Below are 24,206 nucleotides of genomic sequence, written 5' to 3' on the forward strand. Positions count from 1 at the left end.
ATTATCTCAAGCATCTTCCCCACTACCGATGTAAGGCTAACTGGTCTATAATAGTAAGATTAAACGAGAACTTACCAGTTCGAAGTTTGATCGTTATTTTATGAGGAGTACGTTGAGGGAATACGTGAAGAACCCCGCCAGGACGCATGCGTGTCATTCTTCAAAGCAGCGGTGTGAAATCACAGATAACAGTAATGACTGAACATAGTAAGATTAGAGAAGAAAATACCAGTTGAGTATATGATCAAGGGTGGGAGCGGAGGGCACGTATTCCCTCAACGTACTCCTCATAAAATAACGATCAAACTTCGAACTGGTAAGTTCTCGTTTAATCTTACTATTTTACTTCGGAGTCACGTGAGTGACTACGTGAAGATTTCAAAGCTCTGTGATTTCATGCCGTGGAAACGAGTCCATGCATCACATCTGCCTTAATTGATTGTGGGAGGAATTGTGTTAACATGTTTAGACATGAATCCAACATTGAAATCCATGATAAATTGTTAACAACAAATTATAGCCCCTATTTATGGGGTGAAATTATATTACAGAACTTAAAATTGGCTCTGCAAAGTTCCAGTTTAACTGCTGGTTTGTGGTAGAATAGTTGGAACATTTTCCCCTTATCCATCCTGCTGTCTCGAGGATTTGGTTCATTGGTACATCCAACTCCATAGCTGCCGATGTAGTTGCAGCCCTGGGGGAATAAGATTTGAATATGTTAGTATCCACCCCAGCTGTTGTTAAAACCTGTTTCAGCCTTCTGAAAATAGTTTGAACCGACACTTTTTTGTGGGTTTGTTTGTGGCTGATTAGTAGTGCCATCTCATAGCCTCAGATGTTTTTGGTGTTCTCCATATAGAACAATAATTGTCTTCTTATACAGAGACGATATCTGTAGGGTAATCCCTAAATTCTATTTTGAGGCCTGATGATCCCGGTCTGTTCTGTTTGACTAATTCGTAATATGAAACGTTATATTCCTGTTGAAGAAGTCATATAGTCCAGCCTTAACTTATGTACGACTGTACCCTTAGTGCCGTGACCAAAGCCATCAGCATGACTGTTTTGTGCGTCAGTCTTAGCAGGGACAGAGCTGTTGCTGGAGACCAATTCCTTAGCAACGTTAGGGCAATACTCATATCCCATTTAGAGAGTACCTGGTTCTTGGGGGATTGATATTAAAAATTCCCCTCATAAGTTTGGTTACCAGGGGTGAGTCCCAACAGAATGACGCTCTGATCCTTGCCATAGATATGTTGATAGGGCACTTCAGGTGCAGTTAATGGCACTGTAACTGAGCCCCTCATCATAATGGAGGCCTGCCAGGAATTCGAGAACAGGCGTTATGTTCATCAAACTGTAGGTGATGTTGTTTCTGTGACAATATATCTCCCATTTCCTGATGTATACCAGATATAGTTTTTGGTGGACTGTCTGTGGCCCGCTGAGATAATGTTCAATGTTCGGTCTGCCAGTCCCAGTTGCAGTAGAGTTTTCTTTAGACTCTACAAATTGATAGGTTTGTTGTTTTTGACATGGATGGGTTCCCCTGTTACGGGATGAACCAATAATCTGGTTGTTTCAGGATGGTGATGCATGGTTAAAACCCATGTTGAATATCACAGGGAACCATGGTTTAAGTAGGCCAACGGCACTACCAATTAACAGATGCTGAGTCTTTGTTGTATTTTTCGTAATACCCGACTGATGATGCAGAAAAGGAGAGAATGCATAGATAAACAATTGCCCCCTCAATGCAGTGAAATGCATCTGTCCCTGCTGTCCCAGGGTCTGGTTCCCAAGAAACACAGTTTGGTAACTGGTGATTAAGTCTTATTTTATTGAATTTGCGTGACCTGATGTCCGTCACTAAATTTTGGGTTACCTGGTAGGTAAATAGCTGATATTCCAATATTTCTCTGGATACACCATCACCAAATTGTATTAGTCAGATTGTCACTCTGTAGTCTAACATGCTGGTGATTTATCCCAGAGCAGTATGACTTTAGGCCATAGAACGCACCCCACATTTCCAGGTAGTTTATGCCCAGTGTCTGTGATAATGATGCCTCCTGTGCCTTTCATCTACCTCCACAGATGGAGATGGAAATTGGTAGTACCCCAACCAAGCGCACTGGCATCAGTTTGTAGCACCACTAATGGTTTGCTGATAACGATAGGGTTGGAACAATGCCGAATGTTATCCCTCCACCATTTTAATTCCATAAGCTTTGATTGGTAGCTTATTGGTCTGTCGAAATGACCAGTATTAACTTTGAGTGTTTGCATTTTTGCCCTTTGTAGATTTTTGGTAATACAAAGGTCCAAATTGTGTGGCTGGAAAGGCAGACACTATATGCCAATTACCCTTGCTACCAATCTGATAGACGGTTCACTGATGTCAGTGGGGTTGTTGCAGGCCTCAGTTAAGACTGTAGCCTTGTCCTTTGGTAAAGTCACCGACATGTGAGCTGTCAATGGTGAACCCCAAATAATCCATTATGTTGGTAGGCGTTAGTCTAGATTTAACTGGATGGATGATAACCCCAGTTTTCACCCAATTGTATGGTGGCTGTTACAGCTAGTTTAGCCAACTCCAAAGTTATGCCCACAATTAGTATGATCATATGATTATGTATTTGGTAGAGCTCTATACTGCCAGAGCTGCCCCATCCAGTTGAATTTTTTTAAATAACGTTTGTGATCAGTCCGTGTAGGCACTGAATAGTAAGCATCTTTTAGGTCGATGCTAGCCATGGAGTAGCCTTTAGAAATCAGTCCTTTAGCAATTACCAGTTCCCATTTTGTACTGAATATATAGTACAATGTATTCAATTTGGTCAATTCGATGATGATGCGACTGTCACCATCTATTTTGTTTTTGGTAAAGATATAAGACACAAATTCCAGCCAATCGTGTTGGGTTTACCCATTACCCCTTTTGCACAATTCAATGGTATATCCCTGGATACTGCTTAGGATATAAGTGTCTGTAGTTAATATACACCATGTATCCAAAAGAGTGTAATCTCCCACCAATGTGTGTATTATCCACTCTTCCTATAATTTGTAAGGGACCAGACCCACCTACCTCCATTGCTAGTGGAAGTTTGCTTCTTCTGTGTGGTCTTCGTGGAGGTTGAGGCGCCGGTGTCTGGGTTTGTTTTTGGGTTGGGGGTTTGCGCATCTTCCAGAAAGGTCGGCCTGGGCTATGGTCTAAAAGACCGCTGTCCTGTATGCCCGGCCTTTGAGCTTTCACCAGTTTCTCTTGTTCTGCTGGTGGATGCATAAGGGTGCTGTCTTTGGCTGTAGGAGATCCTTAATGTTGTCGCCTTTATGAGCCCCAGGGCTTTCCTAAGTCCTGCTCCGACATGTTTCCAGATGCTATTTCCACGACTGGAACATTCATGGATGCGCAGTTTCCTGGTCCCAAGTATTTTTGCAGTGGTGTCAATCGTGGTCTGGCAGTATGTATTTGGACACCATGACCAGTAGATTTTGCCTTCCTGCACCCCCTGCACACTTGTAATTTTGTTCGTCAAAACCCCTCTTCAGGGTCAGCCCAGAATTGACCCCCCAGTACTCCCCTCTGGCGAGGGAGATGCATTGTTCAGCCCTACAAGAGGTGCTGCTGTGGGTGTTACATAGTGCCCACAGAGACTAGACTCCATCTCCCGGAACCTGTCATGTTGGAGCTCGGCTCCATAAGCCGCTCCAACCGGCTCCAGCGCTCACGGTCGCTGGCCGCCTCAAAGTCGGACTCATCAGTCAACGACTCTTTTGGTTTTCTTCTTGCCTTCCCGCCCAGACGCAGTGTTTAATCTGGCCGGTGCGGGGGCGAAGTCGGGCACAGCTGTTCCCTTACGGGTGATTCCTGTGCCGCCGGCCGCTGCTGGCGTCCGCAACTCCGCGGTCTTCCCCCGCCAGCTTTGTCGCAGCTCTGGTCGACTTCTTTGCCTTGTGCATGTTTCCCCCACCTGTAGAACAGTATGGGAACAATAAAGACCGCAGTATCACTTACCTGCAGGTCCAGGCTTAAAACTTGCCGTTATGGGGGAACGTCTTCCACCCCTCCTCCTACCGTTTTGACTTGTCAAAGCCAACGGCTCCGTTCTGTATAGTCTCCCGCCCAGCCATGGTGTTTAATCTGGCCGGTGCGGGAGCGAAGTCGGGCACAGCTGTTCCCTTACGGGTGATTCCTGTGCCGCCTGCCGTTGTTTGCACAGCTCTCCATGTTTCCCCACCTGTGAAACAGTATGGGGAGAATAAAGACCGCAGTTTCACTTACCTGCAGGTCCAGTTTTAAACTGTCGCTACGGGGGAACGTTTCCTGTACCCCCAGCTCCTGCCGTTTCGACTTGTCAAAGTCAACGGCCCCATCTGAATAGTCTCCCGCCCGGCCGTGGTGTTCTGGCCGGCGCGGGACCAAAAGTCGGCACAATTGATCCCACTTACAGGGCTTGTGCCTTCAGCTGCTGCTGGCTCCCGCAACTTCGCGGTCCTCCCCAGCCAGCTTCACTCGCAGCACTTGTGGACACTATTTTGTCCAGCTTCCCCCCCCCCCCCCCCCTGTGTAAAAACAGCGCGGGGACAAACACTACCGCAGAGTAAATCACTTACCTGCAGGTCGCGGTTTCAAACTTACCGCTGCGGGGGAACGCTCCAACCGCCTGTCGTTTCGCAAGCGTGAAAGCGATATGACACGCATGCGTCCTGGCGGGGTTCTTCACGTAGTCACTCACGTGACTCCGAAGTAAAATTTCACATTTTCTCTCTCTGTCCTTTCTTAAAAAGTAAGACTACCCTCCAGTCCACAGGAACTGATCCATAGTCTATAGAACATTGGAAAATGATCACCAGTAGGCATCCACGACCCTGGACTTCAACCCCTTGCCAGTGCCTCAAAGCCCCAATTCCAAGATTTTTACCTATTTTCTCTTCAAATATTTCCGGTCCACAACCCTCCATGGAAGGAATTCCAGAATGTGCTCTTAACATGCACAAGAAAGGTTTAGAAGGTTATGGGCCAAACGTGGGCAGGTGGGACGAGTGTAGATGGGGCATGTTGATCGGCGTGGGCCAGTTTCCACACTGTATGACTGGGCCTGTTTCCGTGCTGTGACTCTATAGCGTCTGTTGTAGCCCCATTGATGAAGAGAATGGCTTACATGAAGCAGACATTGGATGGAAACCAATACGTGAGGGCAGTCATAACACTTCATGATTGATGGACAAAGGCTTTGTAAGGTCCAATAAAGCACTTAGACAGATTCTGAGTTTTAAAGTAAAAAACACTTCTGCTTTTGTAACTGGTTTTCAATAGAACCGTAGCAACAAGAGCAAGTTAATTCCTTGGGCTTTTTTTCTGGGAGGTCAATGCCCTTGCAAAGCGTGACTGGAAACTGCTGAAGTACATGTTTTCCTGCAGCTCCCGGTGGCTGATCGTTACTCTTGTTTACTTCTGATGTGGGTTCAATTGGGCTCTGGGGTCTGCTTTGTCAAAGCAGCAGAACAAACTCTTCTCAATACTGAATGTGATATTTGTGGAAGGGAGTCCAAAATAAAGGCCATAAACATACGCATGCCTTCATAGAAATGGCAATGAGCCAAATGGACTTATGCTCTGTCTGATTGTGTGATATCTCTTTATTTCTCAATAAAGATGTACAGATCAATACATCCAACAATTACTTCCAGAAGCAGGTTTGCCCAGTCTCTGTAACTAACACTGCAATCTTTTCTACATTCCAGGCAGTTACATTAAAAGACCAACAGAAGCCTGGCTTCTAATTATGCCAACACCACCCTGACTTAGATAATTATAGGTGAGGCAAGTTAGCCTGGAAATTACACAATTGAGAGATGGGGGCTCGAGCACTGTTCAGTGAACCAAGCACAGAGTTCATTCAGAACTAATTTCCTCATACTGCAAATAGCTAGCTTTGCACTGTAAAATATGGAATGCAACAATTTTTTTTGTGCTGACTTCGCCAATGCGACTTCCTTTCAAGTCAGACTCTTCCCCAGGAGTGAGAACCTTTCATTCAGGGCTTCACAGGCTATTCATTTGTTCTCCTCTGCTTTTTGTCAAATTGTCCTTTAATCTTAAAACGGGTCATTTAATCTAGTGGAGCCTTGATGAGTTAGTGCTCACTGATGTCTAGCGACTGCTGTCTCCATGCTCTGTAGTTGTGGGTTGGCTACAGAGGTATCCCGCTGACAGGCATAGCCTGAAATCAGTGTGCTTGCCCAGCTGGTATTATATTATGGCCACAAATAACTGCTTGTCTGTTGAGATATTAGTAGTTGGCTCTTGGTCATCTACACCAGTGGTTCCCGACTTTTTTAGTTCATGGCCCCCTTGGGCTCTTTAATTTTTCTGTGCCCCCCCCCCCCCCTGACATTATTAGTGGGAAAAAAGTGGCCCCCTTCATTGAACCTGTGCCCCCTAAATCCCCAAATTTTTCTGAGGCCCCCCTGAAATTTGCCATGGCACCTTTGGGGCCATATGGCCCCAGGTTGGGAATCACTGATCTACACCACCATGGTCCCTTTCCAGAAGGACAAAAGGAGGGAGACTGGAAACTTCCCTGGATATGCTACATCCCAAGTTCCAGACATTTGGTGGAAGTGAGAAGGGGGTGAGGAATGGAGAGAGGGATGATGCAAACAGAAAGCACAGACTATGGGGAAAACATTTCAATAAAAGGATATTGGAAGGAACTGTAGATGCTGGTTTACACTGCAGGTGGACAAAATATACTGGATAATTCAGTGAATCAGGCAGCATCTCTTCAGAAAAGGAATAGGTGGCGTTTCGGGTCGAGACCCTTCTTCAGACAAGGTCTGAAAAAGTGTGTTTAGACCCGAAACATCATCTATTCCTTTTCTTCAGAGATGCTGTCTGACCCGCTGAGTTACTCCAGCATTTTGTGTAAATAAACGTGCTTTTTTTATTGGGCAGACAAAATAAATTAACATGGAGATTACAGGAGATGGATAGAAGAACCTTCTAAACTGCACAGACAATTCCCAACAGTGTCAACTCCAAGGATATGCTCACAAATCACCAAGTCCCAGTGTCATATTATTAGTTTGATAGATTGAGAAGATAAATTGAGACAAAGTGAACCATCCTATCAACAACTAGAGAGCGGCCCTGAGCTACCATGTACCTCATTGGAGGCCCACATGACTATTTATAATCAAACGTTACTGGACTTTATCTTGCACTATTATTCCCTTTATCCTGTATCTGTACATAGAAACATAGAAACATAGAAAATAGGTGCAAGAGTAGGCCATTCGTTCCTCCGAGCCTGCACCGCCATTCAATATGATCATGGCCGATCATCCAACTCAGTATCCTGTACCTGCCTTCTCTCCATACCCCCTGATCCCTATAGCCACAAGGGCCACATCTAACTCCCTCTTAAATATAGCCAATGAACTGGCCTCAACTACCTTCTGTGGCAGAGAATTCCTGAGATTCACCACTCTCTGTGTGAAAAATGTTTTTCTCATCTCAGTCCTAAAGGATTTCCCCCTTATCCTTAAACTGTGACCCCTTGTTCTGGACTTCCCCAACATCGGGAACAATCTTCCTGCATCTAGCCTGTCCAACCCCTTAATGGGTGGTACATGATGTGCGGCTCAATTGTAATCAGGTATAGTCTTTCTGCCAACTGGATAGTTCGTAATGAAAATGCTTTTCACTCTACACATGAAAATAAACCAAACTACACGAAGGATGTTTTTCACTTTGCTGTCCTTTAACCCAAGTCACACTTGCAAAATTCCTACTGTCCATCCATCTGATGAGACTTCAACCCAATGCATGGATCAATTTACATATCTCTCAAGTCATGGTAAATGGGCTTGGATCTGATTCAAGAAGCCAGGCCAGAATACAGTGACCACACCCACCACATTGCTCCGTTGACAAACATTTCAAACAAATGCAAGCTGATCCTATTTAAGCAAGGTTGGGACAGCATTGAACAGCATAGGAACAGGTGGCCCTTCAGCCCACAATGTCTTTGCTAACAATGATGCCAGTGGTTTGGTCTGAATCTTTTCCCTCTCTCTGCAGGCAATGACAGAGGCTGACAAGAAGCCCTGGAAGCCAGTGTTGGTGGTGCTCACCGAGAAGGACATGCTCCTCTATCCCAGCATGCCTCGCTTGAAGGAGGCCTGGCTCAGTCCAGCTCGCACTTACCCACTGCTCGCCACCAGGTAAGAGGGTGGATTCTTTGGAGGTGATTACGGAAACGTTGCTTTCCCTTCACAAAACCGATAACTTCAACTTTAACTTTCAAATGGGAAACTTACTATCATTCCAACAACTACAATTAAAATTTAAATTGAAAAACAACCAATATTTTAAATATCTTCAGATTTGCGATTTCGTGAAAAAATATATACAAGGATATCAAAAAGTAACTCCTGACTTATTGGAAGAAGCAATGAATATTGAAGCTGACTCACAAAAATTAATATCATATTTATATAATAGCATTCTAAAGATAGACCTACCATCGACAGAGGTACTTAAAGAAGAGTGGGAACGGGAACTAATGATAAAAATTACGAAGGTTAAATGGGAAAAATACCTGATATATATTCACAAATGTTCAATTAATGTAAGACATAATCTAATTCAATTTAAAATTGTACATAGATTATATTATTCAAAAACAAGATTGAACAAATTTTATCCAAATATATCCGCCACTTGTGATAAATGTCTAGCCCAAAAGGCAACTATAACACACTCCTTAGTTTCCTGCATAAAACTTTATAGATTTTGGAATGATATTTTTGAAATATTTACAAAATTATTCAAGACAAGAATGGAACCTAATACTGAAATGATTATATTTGGCGTAATGGAAGAGGGGAATAAATTGAACACATCTCAAAATCTATTCCTTAACTATGGTTTAATAATAGCAAAAAAATTAATTCTTAAATTTTGGAAGGGTACATCAATACCAACGCTTAAAATGTGGATTGCAAGTATGTTGGACACCGCTCATCTTGAGGAAATGCGATTCCTCCTAATGGATAAATCAGACCAATTCATAACGAGTTGGTCTCCATTCGTCGTTTTTTTGGAATCATATGGTGCAACACAATTGTAAAAAATAACTTTCAGGACTGGACGAGGGTTGGTCAAGATTATAAATAATGATCTCCTTTTCTTTTTTATTTTATTTTATTTTCTCTATTCTCTCTCAACTTTCTTCATTTACTCGTTTTCTTTTTTCACACACTATATATTTCACATCTTTCTATCCTTTACTATCTAACTTCTTTTTCTTATTCTAATCTTTTTTCAGTGTAACAAAAAAAAAAAAAGAAGTTGTACATAAAATGTATTATGAAAATATATATTAGGCACTTTGGTGCCATATGACTGTACTTACTTCTAATAAAATAAAATATTTTTTAAAAAAACAAAAAAACTTTCAACTGAGCAGGGCTTGATTGCAGTTCATAGTCAGAGAATATGGAAACAAGCCCAACTCATCCATGCCAATCACGATACCCCATCCAAGCTAGTCTCATTTGTCTACTTTTGGCCCGTCTATCATGTCTATCCTTATAACGATACAACTCCGATCTTGGATGTGTGCGTGTGTTTGTGTGTGTATTTGTTTGTTTGTGTGCGATCACATCTACTCAAAGTAACGACGTGCTAACGGGACCATTTTTACATATTCCGGTTATATTCGAGATTTATCCCGTGAAATCAAAAATTGCCTTCTGAAAATTTAATGCAATATTTCTCGAGTTATTTATGAAAATTTTCACAAATCTCAAATAACTTAGAAAATAAACGAGATGGTCTCACTGATGACGTCACAATGCATCTGACAGCCTGCCTCTGTTCGCGTTTTTAAACTGCTGCTCAGGTCGTGCTGGGCTCTAGAACATGGCGGCGGCGGCCGTTATCGCTGCGTGGGCGTGGGTGAGGGTGTGGGGAAGCGTGATAGGAGGGTGACCATGGCGGGCATTACTCCCTCTGGGATAAGCCATCTATGGAGACCTGCGATTCCTCCGTCGATCGCAGGGACTTGGGGAATCGTGACGCCTTTTGTGTTCCTGATCCCACCTGCCGATCTCTGGCCGTCACGGGGGACGACCTCCTCTCTGTCTCCCACGCCCGATTGTCTGTCACGTGGGTGGGTGGGGTTCCCCTCGCGGAAGCCACGATCGGCCGGCTCTCCGCTGCGTTTGACCGTCCTCAGATCGCTCCAGGCCTCGCTCGGGTCCATGCAGGCCGCAGCCTCACTCGGGCCTGGAGCCTGATGGGGAGGCTGTTGCTCTACCATGTGTGTAGGTGCTGCCTCTACCCCCTCCCCCTCTACCCCCTCCCCAGGGCAGAGAAAGAGAGAGAGGGAGAGGGGGGTAGAGAGAGGGGGGGGTGGGAGTGGAGAGGGAGGGTTGGAGAGAGGGCAGGGGAGAGGGGGGAGGAGAGGGGAGAGGTGGAGGAGAGGGAGGAAGAGAGGGGAGAGGTGGAGGAGAAGGGGAGGGGGGCCTCGCTCGGGCCTGGCGCCTGGGGAGGAAGCTGCTGCTCTACGACCTGGGTAGGTGCTGCCTCTACCCCCTCCCTCTGTGTCCCCTTCATTTCCCCCCCCCCCCCTCTGCCCTGCCCCTCCCTCTCTGCCCCCCTCCCTCCCTCTCTGCCCCCCATCCCTCGCTAGGTCGTTTGGTCGACACTCTCTCTGTCTCTGCCCCCTCTCTCTCTGCCCTCTCTCTCTACACTCCCTCCCTCTCCTTCTCTGGACACGCCTGCGAGTTGGGAGCTATGCATGAATGGATAGGGCAGGGATGAGGTGAAAGGAGCGAATGAATAATATTAATATGATATCAAGGGGGGTGGTTAATGTGTGTGTGTGGGGGGTGGTTGGTGTTTGTGTGTGTGTGTGTGGGGGGGGGTTAGTGTGTGACACCACAGGCCACCCCACCCCCCCCCCCCCCCCCCCCCCACACAACCGCACATTGAGGGGACGGGACCCCGGGAACCAACGGGTTCCAATTGGTCTAGTAGCTATTAAAACTCTGATCTTGGATGTATGCGTGCGTGCGTGTGTGTGTGTAATCACATCTTCTCGAACTAAAAAAGCGGGCTAATGGTAAAATTTTTACATATTCCGGTAGAAATTTTTTACGTGGTCAAAAATCGGCATCTCAAAATTTCATGCTTCATTTCTCGTTATTAATGAAAATATTCAAAAATCTCAATAAACCTGGAAAAAAACTGTCTTTTGCTTATAATACCTGTGCTTACAGCTGTCTCGCAACATGGTTGCTTCCAAGTACACTGAGTCCTGCTAGCCCTACCAAGTGCAAATGCAATTTTTTTAAAGTCACAATACACTGGGTTCTGCGAACTAGCAAGTGCAATTGCATTTTTTTTAGTTTAAAAATGAAGGAAGGTGAATAAGGCGAAATGAGCAGCCCCTGCGCAGTTGTCGGCTATGGGTGAGTGGTGGAATATTGCGTTGGGGGAACGGGTTGTGTTGGAGAAACGGGTGAGTGGTGGAATATTGCCTTGGGGAACGGGTTGCGTTGGGGGACCAGGCTTTCCGTGGGGGCTATGGGTGAGTGGTGGAATATTGCTTTGGGGAACGGGTTGCATTGGGGGACCAGGCTTTCCGTGGGGGCTATGGGTGAGTGGTGGAATATTGCTTTGGGGAACGGGTTGCATTGGGGGACCAGGCCTCCCATGTGACAGGGCTCACTTGGTCTAGTATATTACTAAAACTCTCATCTTGTCAGTGTGTGCATGCGTGCGTTTCATGCCCTGAATTACGCCCAAACCGTACACGATAGTGCTACAATTTTTTGGACCACCCTACTCGCTATTGTCCTGTAGTGAGTTGTATCAAATTTCGTTCAGATTGATGGTAAATTTTACAAGTTATTCACATTTAAAACTTAAAACATTTTACTTTTCACTTAACTTCTCAGTGTTAAAAATCCAAATCCTTGCTGTCCCTGCCCACAACAATGTTGCAATCACAGGACACTGAGTACTGGTAGCAAGTGAAATCCATTTTTTTTTTTCCTGGCAGCATTTTTAAAAAGTTTCAAATGAGGAAGGGTGAATAACGGGAAATAAGCCGCCCCTGCACAGTTGGGGGCTATGGGTGAGTGGTGGAATATTGCGTTGGGGGAACGGGTTGTATTGGGGGAACAGGTGAGTGGTGGAATAGGCCTCCCATGGGGGCTATGGTGAGTGGTGGAATATTGGGTTGGGGGAACGGGTTGCATTGGGAGACCAGGCCTCCCGTGTGACAGGAACCCAACGGGTCCCACTTGGTCTAGTAAGCCTCTAAACCTTTCCTATCTTATGCCTGTCCAAATATCTTTGTTATTCTACCTGCCTCAACTACTTCTTCTAGCAGCTAGTTCCATATCTTGGCATCTCTCCCATTCACCGCGTGCTACATGAGGAAGCCCCTGTTATTCTGCAACTGCAGATTACCTCCTTCACTGCACAGCAGCACAGGATTCAATCGGGACTCGTAGAACATAGAAGAGTACAGCACAGGAACAGGCCCTTCAGCCCACAGTGTTTGTACCACACATGATCTTGTAGTTAAACTAATCTACCTGGACCGGATCCATATCCCTGCATTCCTTGTATATCCATGTGCCTATCATAAAGCTTCTTAGAGTAGTACTGCTTGTCAAGCTCGATTTTGCTAAGCAGGAAATGGTGCAGAGAAGAATTACAATGTTGTTAAACCGGAAAGTATGCAGAGAAGATTTACGGAGGAGTTGCCAGGGCTCAAGGGCCTGAGCTGCAACTGTCTTTTACCAGGGAGGGGGAACCAAGTACTAGTGGACATAGGTTTAAGGTGAGGGGGGGAAGATTTAATAGGAACCTGAGGGGTACCATTTTTACCAAAGGGTGGTGGGTGTATGGAACAAGCAGCCAGAGGAGGTAGTTGAGGAAGGTACCATCGCAATGTTTAAAAAATATTTGGACAAGTACATGGATAGGATTGGTTTCGAGGGATATGGGCCAAAGACAGGCAGGTGGGACCAGTGTAGATGTGGCATGTCGGTCTGCGTGGGCAAGCTGAGTTGAGGGGCCTGTTTCTACGCTATGTGACCTTATGACTATGTCTCTATAAACCCTTATCTGCCCCAACTCCCAACTCAGTTCAGCATTCTGGCTCATCGGCTCTGCAGTGGGCTGACACACAGCCACACACACACACATAGACAGACAGACAGACATGCTGCATATGCAGAGGCACAGAGAAAGAAACTTGCTTAAATCCCCTAACAAATCTATCAATGCACCCTGAGCTCCCCTGACAGACAGCAAGGGGTACACAGCGTGCGGCATAGTGGTGTAGCAGTCGAACTGCTGTCTTACAACTACAGAGAATGAATATAATCCTAACTACAGGTGCTGTCTGTATGAGCCGATGAGCCAGAATGCTGAACTGAGTTGGGAGTTGGGGCAGATAAGGGTTTATAGAGACATAGTCATAAGGTCACATAGCGTAGAAACAGGCCCCTCAATTGTACATTTGCCCTGTGACCGCATGGATTTTCTCCGGGATCTCCGGTTTCCTCCCACACTCCAAAGACATACAGGTTTGTAGGTTAATCGGCCCTGGTAAGTTGTAAAATTGTCCCTGGTGTGTAGGATAGTGTTCATGGTGATCGCTAGTCGCGCGGACCCGATGGGTTGAAGGGCCTGTTTCCGCGCTGTATCTAGTGTAACTGGCTGGTAAATGGTACAGTTGAACGTGACTCTCCTGAGCTCTGCTTGAAGCTTGAATCCAAGTGCTTTCTGCTCCCAACACCAGGGTGCTCAGAGGGAGACAGGCATGTTGCAGAAAACATACAAACTTGAAGGTAGTTCCTTTTTATGCTAGGAATATTTTAACCTAAAATATTCTTTGTCAAAGGCCAGGATCCTGGATATCGGGTAATTAGAGTGACATCAGATAATGCTTTTTTCCCCAGGAGTTAAAATCCAACCAATTTGCCCCAATCATTTAAAAATATATCACTCTCCTGGAGAATTCCTTGGTCCTCTTAGTGAAGAGAGTCCCGTATTAAAGAAAAACAGGAAGGGGAGTCCTGTGCTTGCTGTGTGCTGGAGGAAACTGTCCTCCGGATGCGAGTAGGGGAATCTGTTTATTGTTTCAATAGACCAAGTGAATTATTGTTGACCTGACGTGACGTAAAACTGAAGATTTTTTCACGGCAGGTCTGATTTGCAGCTTCTTCCCACGTTTTAGTGGAATTGACTCCTATTTTTCTAAATTAGTTATGACTTATGACTTAGTATTGGTCATGTATGAGATACAGTGAAAAACCTTTGCATGCTATACAGTCAAATCATATCATCCATGGGTACAATCAAGCCATGCACAAGTGCAACAAGAAGAAAAAAATACGAGCAGAGGATATAGTGTAACAGCGTTATAGTGTCAGTAACAGACTAAATGCAGATACAAATTGTAAGGCACACGATGTGGGTGATAGGGACGGCACCCTGAAGTTATGAGAGAACTGCTCAATAGTCTGAAACCACTAGCCTAACTTCAGAAGCACTACATTGGTTTTGGAACATACTGAGGCAGGGTGCGATTCATTATCTCTCCTGTGAAAATATTTTTCCCCGATTATTTGATGGACAGAGGGATCTTGGGGTTCAAGTCCATATCTCCATGAAAGTGGCAACACAAATAGATAGAGTAGTAAAGATTGCATATGGTATGCTTGCTTTCATCAGTCAGGGCATTGAGTGTGAAGGGTCAGGATGTCATGATGAATGAATGAATGAATGAATGAATGAATGAATGAATGAATGAATGAATGAATGAATGAATGAATGAATGAATGAATGAATGAATCTCCTTATTGTCATTGCACATGGTACAACGAAATTTAAAAGTCAATCCCACGGTGCGATTCACAAGAGCAATTTTAAATATATAAGAAAAGGTAAAAATATATACATATTAAAAAAAATTACAGATAAATAACAATAGCAGCTGAGGTAGAACCATTCAGTTGAATGTGAGTGTTATTTCTTATTTTGCATTGTTAAGTTCACGTATGGCTATGGGGTAGAAGCTGTCTCTGAGTCTGTTTGTGCGAGTTTTGAAAGACCTGTACCGTCTGCCAGAGGGCAGCAGGTGGAACAGGTTGTGTCCACGGCTTTGTGATGCGGCTTTAGAGGACTTTAATTTGGAGTATTGTGTGCACTTCTGATCACCCCTTTACAGGAACGATGTGGTGGCTTTGGAATAGGTGCAGAGGAGGATTTACCAGAATGCTGTTTTGTCTAGGGCGCATTAGCTATAGGGAGAGGTTGCACAGATTTGGGCGGTAGCGGTAGAGTTGCTGCTTAACAGCGCCTGCAGCGCCGGAGACCCGGGTTCGATCCTGACTACGGGTGCTGTCTGTACGGAGTTTATACGTTCTCCCCGCGACCTGCGTGGGTTTTCTCCAAGATCTTCCGTTTCCTCTCACACTCCAAAGATGTTGGGGAAGTCCAGGACAAGGGGTCACTGCTTAAGGATAAGGGGGAAATCCTTTAAAACCGAGATGAGAAGAACTTTTTTCACACACAGAGTGGTGAATCTCTGGAACTCTCTGCCACAGAGGGTAGTTGAGGCCAGTTCATTGGCTATATTTAAGAGGGAGTTAGATGTGGCCCTTGTGGCTAAGGGGATCAGAGGGTATGGAGAGAAGGCAGGTACGGGATACTGAGTTGGATGATCAGCCATGATCATATTGAATGGCGGTGCAGGCTCGAAGGGCCTGCTCCTGCACCTAATTTCTATGTTTCTATGTTTGTAGGTAAATGTAAAAATTGCCCCTAATGTGTGTAGGATAATGTTAATGTGCGGGGATCGCTGGTCGGTGCAGACTCGGTGGGCTGAAGGGCCTGTTTCCGCGCTGTATCTCTAAACTAAACTAAATTTGGATTGTTTTCTATGGAATACCGGAGGTTACAGGGAGACCTGGTAGTATATAAAATGAGGAGAAACGTAGATTGAGTAGACAGTCAGGACCTCTTTCCCAGCATGGGAAAATCAAATACTAGTGGGGCATAGCTTTAAGGTGAGAGGGGCAAAGTTTAAAGGAGACGTGCAGGGCAGATTTTTTTACACAGAGGGAAGTGAGTGGCTGGAGCGCACTGCCAGGGGTGGTGGTTGAGTCAGATACGAAAGTGGCATTTAAGAGATTTTTGGATAGTCACATGGATATGCAGAAAATGGGTGGACATGGTTTAGGTGCAGGCAGATAAGAGTTGGTCTTGGCCTCATGTTTGACACAGACTTTGTCGGCCGAAGAGCCTGTTCTGTATTCTATGTTCTATTTCCACTGGCTGAACTTTACCTCTTATGCAACTTAGTTCCTTCCAGCATCTGATTCTCACCTCTCCATCTAACAGTTCCAAAAGCATTGGGTTACTTGGTAGAGCTGGTAGCTCACAGCTCCAAAGGCTCTGGGTTTGATTCCAAACCCCAATGTTGTCTGTGTGAGGTTCTCCTTTGACCACGTGGGTTTCCTCCCACACCCCAGGGACATACGATTGGTACGTTAATTGGCTCTTGTATTTTGCCCCTCGTGTGTAGTGGAGAGGTTTACCCCAGTTACTGGAGCAGAGCAAACTCGATGGGCCGAATGGCCTGATTCTGCTGCTTTGACTTATGAACATGAAATTCATGGAGGGGAGATTGGGGGAAGCCTGTGGGCTTGAATTGGAGAAATCAAGTCGGGAGATAACAATGGCAGACATGAGGGTTTCAACAGTGAGTGTACTGCAGAAAATTCTCATCAGGTCATAATTGATAGGAGTAGAATTAGGCCATTCAGCCTATCAACACTATTCCGCCATTCAATCATGGCTGATCTATATCTCTCTCCCAACCCCATTCTCCTGCCTTCTCCCAATAACTTCTGGCCCGAAACGTCGCCTATTTCCTTCGCTCCATAGATGCTGCTGCACCCGCTGAGTTCCTCCAGCAATTTTGTGTAACTTCTAATCAAAAATCTATCTATCTCGGCCTTAAAAATATCTGCCGACTTGGCCTCCCCAGAGGAGGCCATTTGGCCCTAGCCCACATCGCCATTCATTGTGATCATGGCTGAGCATCCACAATCAGTAACCAGTGCCTGCCTTCTCCCCACCTTCTCCCTGCCTTCTGTGGCAAAAAAATCCACATATTCACTACGCTCTGACTGAAGAAATTTCTCCTAATCTTCTTCCTAAAAGAACGTCCTTTAATTCTGAGGCTATGAGCTCCAATCCTAGACTCTCCCACTAGTGGAGACATCCTCTCCACATCCAAACAACTGAACAACTACAACTGCTGTTGCCGTTGGCATTTCCTCAAGAGTAAAATGCAGCCATTAATTAGGTGGATGAGTGACCTCTCGCTGCTTGGTGAGGCAACTCGGATTAAACTCCTCCATGAGCTGGTATCTTTGCGGAGGATAGAGGAAAATTGGAAGCAGCAAGAATTAGTTTTAAATCTTCACTATTTTATTAAGGTCCGTGCAAAATGAAGCAATGTTGAGAAATTGTTTATAAGGTAAGCAGTGGGTGGACTTGTTCAATACTTTTTCTGCTGTTACGAACAAGGCAGCAAATAGTTAACACAACAGGCCAGCACCAAACCCAGTAACATATTCCAAGGTAAAGATTACTCCAACAACTTTGACTCATCAGTGTCCACTACAATACCAATGGCCACCGACTGGTGTATTTTATAAAGTACAAACAGTAAGAACTCTTCAGTTCCCAAATGTTTCAGAGTCCTAATCTGAGGAAAGACATTCTTGCCATAGAGGGAGTACAGAGAAGGTTCATCAGACTGATTCCTGGGATGTCAGGACTTTCATATGATGAAAGACTGGATAGACTCGGCTTGTACTCGCTAGAATTTAGAAGATTGAGGGGGGATCTTATAGAAACTTGCAAAATTCTTAAGGGGTTGGACGGGCTAGATGCAGGAAGATTGTTCCCGATGTTGGGGAAGTCCAGAACAAGGGGTCACAGTTTAAGGATAAAGGGGAAAGGGAAATCTTTTAGGACCGAGGTGAGAAAAACATTTTTCACACAGAGAGTGGTGAATCTCTGGAATTCTCTGCCACAGAAGGTAGTTGAGGCCAGTTCATTGGCTATATTTAAGAGGGAGTTAGATGTGGCCCTTGTGGCTAGGGGGATCAGGGGGTATGGAGAGAAGGCAGGTACGGGATACTGAGTTGGATGATCAGCCATGATCATATTGAATGACGGTGCAGGCTCGAAGGGCCGAATGGCCTACTCCTGCACCTATTTCCTATGTTTCTATGTGCTCTGTTCAAGACAGGAGCCAGTGAGTATTGCGACAGGTGAACAAAAGTGTCACAACCGAGAAAAATATATAAACCAGGCATTAATTTGTAAAGCCATTTCCAGGAAAAGACTTGATGGCAATAGTGTGTCAGCACTGAACAACAAGCCCGAGCTGTAGAGAGTGGGGTCACAGCAGGGTCATGGGAAAAAAATCACCTGGCAATGATCAACCTTCCATTCAACTCCACTGGAACCTGTTCAAAGGAGAATTCGTGTACAGGATCTGGCACAGAGTGCTGGAACTTTTGTCAGTCCTTTCCTGAATGTGGCAAGCACCCTCCCACCTCAAGCCTGTGACCCTATTCCACAAACACGCCTGTTTTTCAGACTTAAGTGTGCCTTCGTTTTTTAGTTTACGTTTTAGAGATACAGCACGGAAACAGGCTCTTCGGCCCACCGACTCCACGCCGACCACCATACACTAGCACTATCCTACACACTGTGGACAATTTACAATCTTTCCCGAAGCCAATGAACGTACAAAGCTGTACGACTTTGGAGTGTGGGAGGAAACCAGAGCACCCGGGGAAAACACACGTGGTCACTGGGGAACATACAAACTCTATACAGACCACACCCGCAGTCAGGATCGAGCCCGGCTTTCTGGCGCTGTAAGTTAGTGCTGCCTCTCCTCTGAGGGTTGTGGGTTCAAGATACAGTGATAGGAGTACAAAGTGCTGAATCCCTAGAGCGTAGAGCTGAGGGTGTGCTGCAATGTAAGAAGTGCCCTATTTCAGATTAGTTGCTGGACTGTGCCCCTCTCAGCACCTTGCATAAGACCCCATGGAATTAGGGCAAAGGACAGGCCACAATATATCTCACTCAGACACTCATCTTTTGTAAACTCTGATTATGTGGCCATTACCTCTGGACTCTGCTTTGTGGGAGCTTGCTGTGCAAAAATTGGCTCAATTGTCACTCTGCCTATACATACAGAAGAGTTACAGTTACTGGTTTATTATTGTCACATGTACTAAGATAGAGTGGAAAACGTTTGTGTACTATCTGGGCAAATCATACCATGCATCGGGCTTCAGGTGGTGTAGAATATAGATTTACAGCTTCAGAGAAAGTGCAGATTTTAAAAAGATTTCAGAAGATCAGGAATTCATCCTTAGCACACCAGAGCCCCATTCAGGAGTCCAATGACAGCAGGGAAGTAGCTGCTTTTGTATCTCGTGGTTGTGCAAAAATAAAGGTAGTATGGAAATAGATCATAGAAATGATTAATCTGGCATAATTATCATTGCTTTAGAGACCATCGACAATTTATTCTTTATTCTGTTGATTCAAACTTTTTCAAATATTTATTTCTCCTTCCAGTCAGAATAATCATTAGTTATTAGCTATTCAGTCTGAAGAAGGCTCCCGACCCGAAACGTCACCCATCCTTTTTCTCCAGAGATGCTGCCTGACCCGTTGAGTTACTCCAGCACTTTGTGTTTATCTTTGGTATATACCAGCATCTGCAGTTCCTTTCTACACTGGGTTCATGTGCAGGATTAGTACAGAGGAATACAGGCAAAATGCAGTCAAATATTAGCTCAGGAAGGTGGCCTTGGTCAGCATTGATGAATTGGACTGATGCATAACTTTGAGATTAGGGCAGAGAGATTTTTATTGTGTTTCCTATGATGTTGAGGAGTGCTTGACAGACAATGTCCAAATAAACAAACCTTTTTAGTAATGCCGGTTGAATGATGAATATTGTTCCAAAGATAAGGTAAAACAAGTCCATATGATCTCTCATGGTCTCTGGATGGGACTCCTGTTTATGATTTCAGTCAAAAGAGAGTATCTCTGACAGCACAGCACTGCACCAGGACCCACTGAGCCACACCTAACCCCGAGAACAGCATAGGAGAATGGCCTAACCTCTTTATGGTTGTGATTGGATAATAATTAGTAAGAGACTCCACCATTAAACAAATGAGCACTGGAATACAATGAGCATGGATCACCATTTTTTTCGAAAAGGCCTTTGAAAGAATGAATGAATGAATAAGTTTATTGGCCAAGTATTCACATACAAGGAATTTGCCTTGATGCTCCACCCACAAGTGACAACGTGACATACAGTGACAGTTAAGAATGATACATAAAACATTAAACATTAATAATGTTTTAATAACATTATTGATAACATTAAGAAGGATTAAGATCAGGAATGTTTAATGGTATGATTTTATTTCTGCATCTTTTGACACTGGGCAGAATCGTGCCCACCCACAGCCAGTGCTACCAGCAAGTACGTCCTCCCCTTCTGCCACGGTTCGCCTCGAGTTCGGCATGGCATAGAGGCCGATGCACTCTGCACCCTACAGCTAGCTTTATGCCTGCGTACAAGCAAACATTTCACTACTGCAGTCGAAAAAAAAGCAAGGGCCTCTTTTAGTATTTTATCATTTTCAATTATATGTATTCATTTTAATTTGTCTGAATGATTGCTAACTGTCTCTGATGCTTCAACTTGAAGTGGTGCATGCTGGCAGCTGGAAATGAGACAGAGGGTTGGTCAGGTACACCGTGTGCAAGGGAGCTCGACTTGTAACCCAGACCTCTGCCAGATTGTGAAGTTGGCAGAACTTGTTCCGTGACTGAAACATTAATTTAAATTGAATCCCATGTCACTCAAACCCTCCAGTGAAGGGATTGTTGGATTTAAGCTGCCTGGGCAGTGCTGGCTTTGTAGATACGTGTTTGTCAAGTTAAATCAATTATGCGTGTGACAAGCTACACATTCTATGAATGTGAGGTTCCTATATGTCAGGAAGCAAATATAGTTAATGTTTAATTACAAAACGTGTGCTAGATGTGGCAGTTATAATGCATTGTATCTCCAGTAAAAACTAAATGCAGACTCCATAATCTGCTTGTAATTCCTATAAATTCAGTCAAAATGCTTGTTAATGCCTCATTTATATCTGAAAAAATAGTAGTGAGGGTAACACTTGATATCCATCTTCGACCAGTTTCTTGCAATGCTGCTGCAGTCAATAATTTGATCGTCTCTCTTACAGTCGTTAAAACGTATGCCTGGAAAATGCCCGTGGATTATAGAAGTCATTATTTGTGTGAAAGGAAGTTCCTACTGCAAATTGAATTCTGCTTCTGTTATTGCAAGACCCTGCCTCAGTCCCACTGCGTACAGCCCATCTAGTCCAGTCTGCCTGCATCCTTTATAAACATGCTCATCCAAACCTCCATGTTATATTCTATTTTGCACTAAACTCCATTCACCAGACACCTCTTGTACTCCCCAACCTACCCTTGGCCCCAACTTACCCAGGTCCAGTCCCTTTTTGGAGCACACTTCCCTAGTGGGCAGTGGAGGAAGCTACTATCATTTAGAGGGGTCGCGACCCGAAACATCTCCCATTCCTTCTCCAGAGATGCTGCCTGTCCCGCTGAGTTACTCCAGCATTTTGTGTTTATCTTTGGTTTAAACCAGCATCTGCAGTTCTTCCTACTCATTTGACATTTATCTGGAGGGGCACTTAGAGCATAGAAGGTTATGGAACAAGTGCAAAAATAAATTGTACTAGCACAGATGGTATTAATAATGTGTGGGTTATGATGCTTGTTCTGTGCTGCAACTCTCTATGGCCTCTATTTTAAAATTGTCATATTTTGTTTTCTCTGTCTCTCTGTCTGTGTCTGGATCCAGGGGTGGAGGGCTTCATTGGCAAACAGTCAGTGTGGGATTGAAGGGTGCAAATAGTGACAGAGGCCTGCGAATGATAGGTGGATACACAAAAGGGCTGCAGAGGATGGAATCTGATAAAATAGGAAGAGTGGAACTGGGAACAGTGAGAGGGAGAAAGAAGAAAGAAGTTGTGGTGTGGTTAATAGATGTTAATAGAGGCAGGAGAAAGAAAGTGGGTGATAGAGGACTGGGGGTAGCTTGGGAAGATGGGGCAGAGCTACCAACCTTGGAGGGCATCTACCACACGCGGTGCCTCAGGAAGGCCCTCAGCATCCATAAGGACTCATCACACCCCTGCCACGGTCTGTTTCAACTACTTCCCTCCGGCAGACGTTACAAGGCCTTCTACGCCCGAACCTCTAGACTCAGGAACAGTTTTATCCCAAGAGCTATAGCGGCTCTGAACCGGCTCTAATGAGTGCCCCCCCACCCACCCCCTCTGGACAGTCTCCCTCAGAGGGTCACGTCAATCAATTCAGCTTGTTTATTTATGTATTGTATTTATTTACCTTTCTTGTACATCAGTGGAGCTGCACACTAAATCTCGTTGCACTGACGTGCAATGACAATAAAAGATATATTATTATTATTATTATTATTATTATTATGGGTGTGTGTGAGAGGACCTGGGTTGATCAGAAGAGGAGAGAGAAAGGGGGAGAGGAGGAGCAATAGACAATAGGCCATTCGGCCCTTCGAGCCAGCACCGCCATTCAATGTGATCATGGCTGATCATCCCCAATCAGTACCCCATTCCTGCCTTCTCCCCATATCCCCTGACTCCGCTATTTTTAAGAGCCCTATCTAGCTCGCTCTTAAAAGCATCCAGAGAACCTGCCTCCACCGCCCTCTGAGGCAGAGAATTCCACAGACTCACCACTCTCTGTGAGAAAAAGTGTTTCCTCGTCTCCGTTCGAAATGGCTTACTCCCTACTCTTAAACTGTGGCCCCTGGTTCTGGACTCCCCCCAACATCAGGAACATGTTTCCTGCCTCTAGCGTGTCCAAGCCCTTAAAAATCTTATATGTTTTAATGAGTTTCCCTCTCATCCTTCTAAACTCCAGAACGTACAAGCCCAGCTGCTCCATTCTCTCAGCATATGACAGTCCCGCCATCCCAGGAATTAACCTTGTAAACCTACGCTGCACTCCCTCAATAGCAAGAATGCCCTTCCTCAAATTAGGGGACCAAAACTGTGCACAATACTCCAGGTGTGGTCTCACTAGGGCTCTGTACAACTGCAGAAGGACCTCTTTGCTCCTATATTCGATGCCTCTTGTTATAAAGGCCAACATCACCTGAATTTGGAGAATTCATTGTTCATGCTATTGTGTTATCAACTACCAGGCAGAATAAGGGGTGCTAATCTTCTGGATGTTTTATCATGTTAGAGGTGCTACATTAAATGCATATTGTTGTAGTTAGGCTTTTGAAAGGACTTGGGCATTGCAATGGCCATTCATCATTCTGTGTGTAAAGATTTGATGGGAAATCATCATAGAACAATCGTCTTGTCATTTATGAAGTCATTAATCTCATGACGTATCCCTGTCCAGATTACTAAATTGGTTGACACTAAAACTGCAGATGTTGTAAGCGATGTTGGAGCAAAAAACAAACTGCTGGAAGAATTCATCATGTCTTGATTCAGTAGTAGGAAGGAACTGCAAATGCTGATTTGCACCGAAGATAAACACAAAATGTTGGAGTAACTCAGCAGGTCAGGCAGCATCTCTGGAGAAAAGGAACAGGTGACGTTTCAGGTTGAACCCCTTCTTCAGACTGAGAGTCCGGGGGGAGGGAAACTAGAGGTATGAAGAGGTTCAGAACAAATCACAGTCTGCACCGATGACCAAGGAAAGGTGGAGCCCACAATCCTCCATTGTTGGCTGCGGTAGAGCTGATAACAAAGGGATTACTGTACGTGGATGTGAACAGGGCGAAATGTCAGGACGAATTAGGTTGGGGAGGGGCGGAAGAGAGGAAATACAGGGGTTACTTGAAATTAGAGAAATCAACATTCATACCATTGGGTTATAAGATGCTCCTCTTGATGTCGGTGTGCACCCGAAATGTCAACCATTGCTTTGCCTCCAAAGGTGC

General features: G+C 44.8%; 1 protein-coding gene across 2 annotated transcripts in view; it reads left to right on the forward strand.

Annotated features, from left to right (window-relative positions):
• Window positions 1-24,206, forward strand: part of sntb1 (syntrophin beta 1) — a 133,598-nt gene that overhangs the window by 100,203 nt on the left and 9,189 nt on the right. For both annotated transcript variants that reach the window (XM_033019096.1, XM_033019095.1), the window contains exon 5: window positions 8,096-8,238. In XM_033019096.1, coding sequence (XP_032874987.1) covers window positions 8,096-8,238 — 143 coding nt within the window. The remainder of the gene's footprint in view (window positions 1-8,095; window positions 8,239-24,206) is intronic.

This window comes from Amblyraja radiata, chromosome 4 (genome assembly GCF_010909765.2).
Source record: "Amblyraja radiata isolate CabotCenter1 chromosome 4, sAmbRad1.1.pri, whole genome shotgun sequence".
Classification (NCBI taxonomy): domain Eukaryota; kingdom Metazoa; phylum Chordata; class Chondrichthyes; order Rajiformes; family Rajidae; genus Amblyraja; species Amblyraja radiata.